The sequence below is a fragment of the Aplysia californica genome, unplaced genomic scaffold, assembly GCF_000002075.1.
Source record: "Aplysia californica isolate F4 #8 unplaced genomic scaffold, AplCal3.0 scaffold00109, whole genome shotgun sequence".
Taxonomy (NCBI): Eukaryota; Metazoa; Mollusca; class Gastropoda; order Aplysiida; family Aplysiidae; genus Aplysia; species Aplysia californica.
In genome coordinates, this window is record NW_004797379.1 from 409,037 (window position 1) to 410,987 (window position 1,951).

The 1,951-nt window shown below is 38.0% G+C and overlaps 1 protein-coding gene across 1 annotated transcript in view; it reads left to right on the plus strand.

The window, feature by feature from the left end:
* The window catches only part of LOC101858400 (brorin), a 32,701-nt gene extending 30,995 nt beyond the window's left edge, over positions 1-1,706 (plus strand). Inside the window, exon 5 of the mRNA XM_005095619.3 lies at positions 338-1,706. Coding sequence (XP_005095676.1) covers positions 338-474 — 137 coding nt within the window. The 3' untranslated portion in view covers positions 475-1,706. The remainder of the gene's footprint in view (positions 1-337) is intronic.
* Positions 1,707-1,951: the final 245 nt, after the last annotated feature.

Below are 1,951 nucleotides of genomic sequence, written 5' to 3' on the forward strand. Positions count from 1 at the left end.
ACAACCAAAAACAAAACAAAACAACAACAACAACAACCCCTGCCCCCCCCCAAAAAAAAACAACAACAAAAAAACACCAAAAAAAACAACAAATAAACAAACGAATAGCTTAGTCATTTTTACTTTTTATTATATTATTTCTATTCTGATTTGTTAATCGACATCAAAAGGACAGGCAACAACATGCACGCTTCAGATGATACAAATTCGTGTTTCTGACCATAACCTTAACGCCTTACCCCTGACACCTAACCCCTAATCCCTAACCTCTAACCTATAACCCCTAACCCCTTACCTCTAACCCACTGCCCAAACTCAAAGCTTCTCTCCTCTCCAGGCCCCAACTGTCAGATCGGCCTGCTCACACTTCCTATCGGCCAGTCTGTGGTCATAGAGGGCGCCACCTGCACGTGCGAGAGCTTCACAGACGTAGATGGGGAGAAACGAACCCTGGCCCGCTGCAATAAGTACTGAGCACGCTGCTGACGTCTACACATAGAGAGACACAAGGAAGATATGAACCTCAACCCGCTACACACGACTTACTACTTACGTTGACACGTAAAAAGATACAAAGAAGGGGACAGAGAGATAAGCGCGCAAATCCTGGCATATGAAGAAAATAACTTTGTTACCTCCCTTGTTATGCTTGATAAAGCTGCTTTTATTATAACTTTAGTACTGACGATTTTCATCATCAAGTGGGAGATCTGTGACAGGCATCGACGATAATGGTACGCCATTCATTCCTTTGCTCAGATGCTCTCTCTCAACCCCCCCCCCCCCCTCCACAAAATAAAATCAAAGTAAGTTGTCCCGTCTACGGCTACCTCGTTTGCCTTCAACCTAACTAGTGAGAGCTAGATGTTCAAGGCACTTATGTCTGTTCAAGTCTCCCAGAATTTGCAAATGTCTCTTTCAAACTGGTTTTTATCAGCAAGTGACCCACGTGGGCTTTTACATGTACTACCTCATTTGATTTTTTTTCTTTCCAAGAAATTCTTAACAGTTTGATGAGAAACAACATTTCCGTTGCTTCAATTTTTTTTTCACTAACTTCAGCGATTATCCAACATTCACAGCTATAATATAGAAAGGTTGATGACACATAGCCTTTTAAATCCTTTGCCGATTTTAAGGATCTAAAACTTCATTAAATTAAAATCTATTGATTCCATATAACTATTCTTATGACTACTGGAAATCTTAGAAGTACCAATCCCTGCATCAGTGTGTGTGGGTGAACCTTGGACCATCAATGAACTCAAGTAGGCAGAACGGCAAAAGACAGAATTTTATATTGCAGAAAGATAGCAGAGTCAAATACCATCACAATAATTAATTAATGCTGGGGACAATTCGACAAATGGAAAGATTTGCGTTAGGATATGCATGCTTTCCGGCCCTCGTCATTTAAAAAAAAATCCATCCCATGGAGTTATTTGAATTAGATCTATCTTGTAGCTTATTCGGTTTTTTTACTTTTGATGAAAAAAATTATAAAAGTTAAGATACTTGCGAGTTAAAAAGGTAAACAATAAAAAAGCGAGAAAACGGTTGTTAATGTATGATGACAACCAAAGCCTGACTGTCCTTGGTAACTGCAAAGTTACATTATAACGTTCATCAGTCAAAATTCAAACATAAATATGTTTAAATAAGGACGTGAGAGCTTTGTGCAAATGAAAAAGAAGAAAAGAAAACAACAACAACGAAAACTTCGATATGAATCAACCATCGTTTGGGAAAATGTCTAATGCTCCTATTATGTCATCATTAATCACAAAAGCCTGATTTAATTACGATGGGCGATAAATGTAACGTGGATGTGAAATGCCAGTTGAAAAGGACTTTCATGGTTTTGAGAAACATTTTTATAAGAGGAATTTGATACTTTAAAGAAACAGTTTTTAAAGTTGTCTTTGATAATTGAATGAAACAGCTTTTAGCC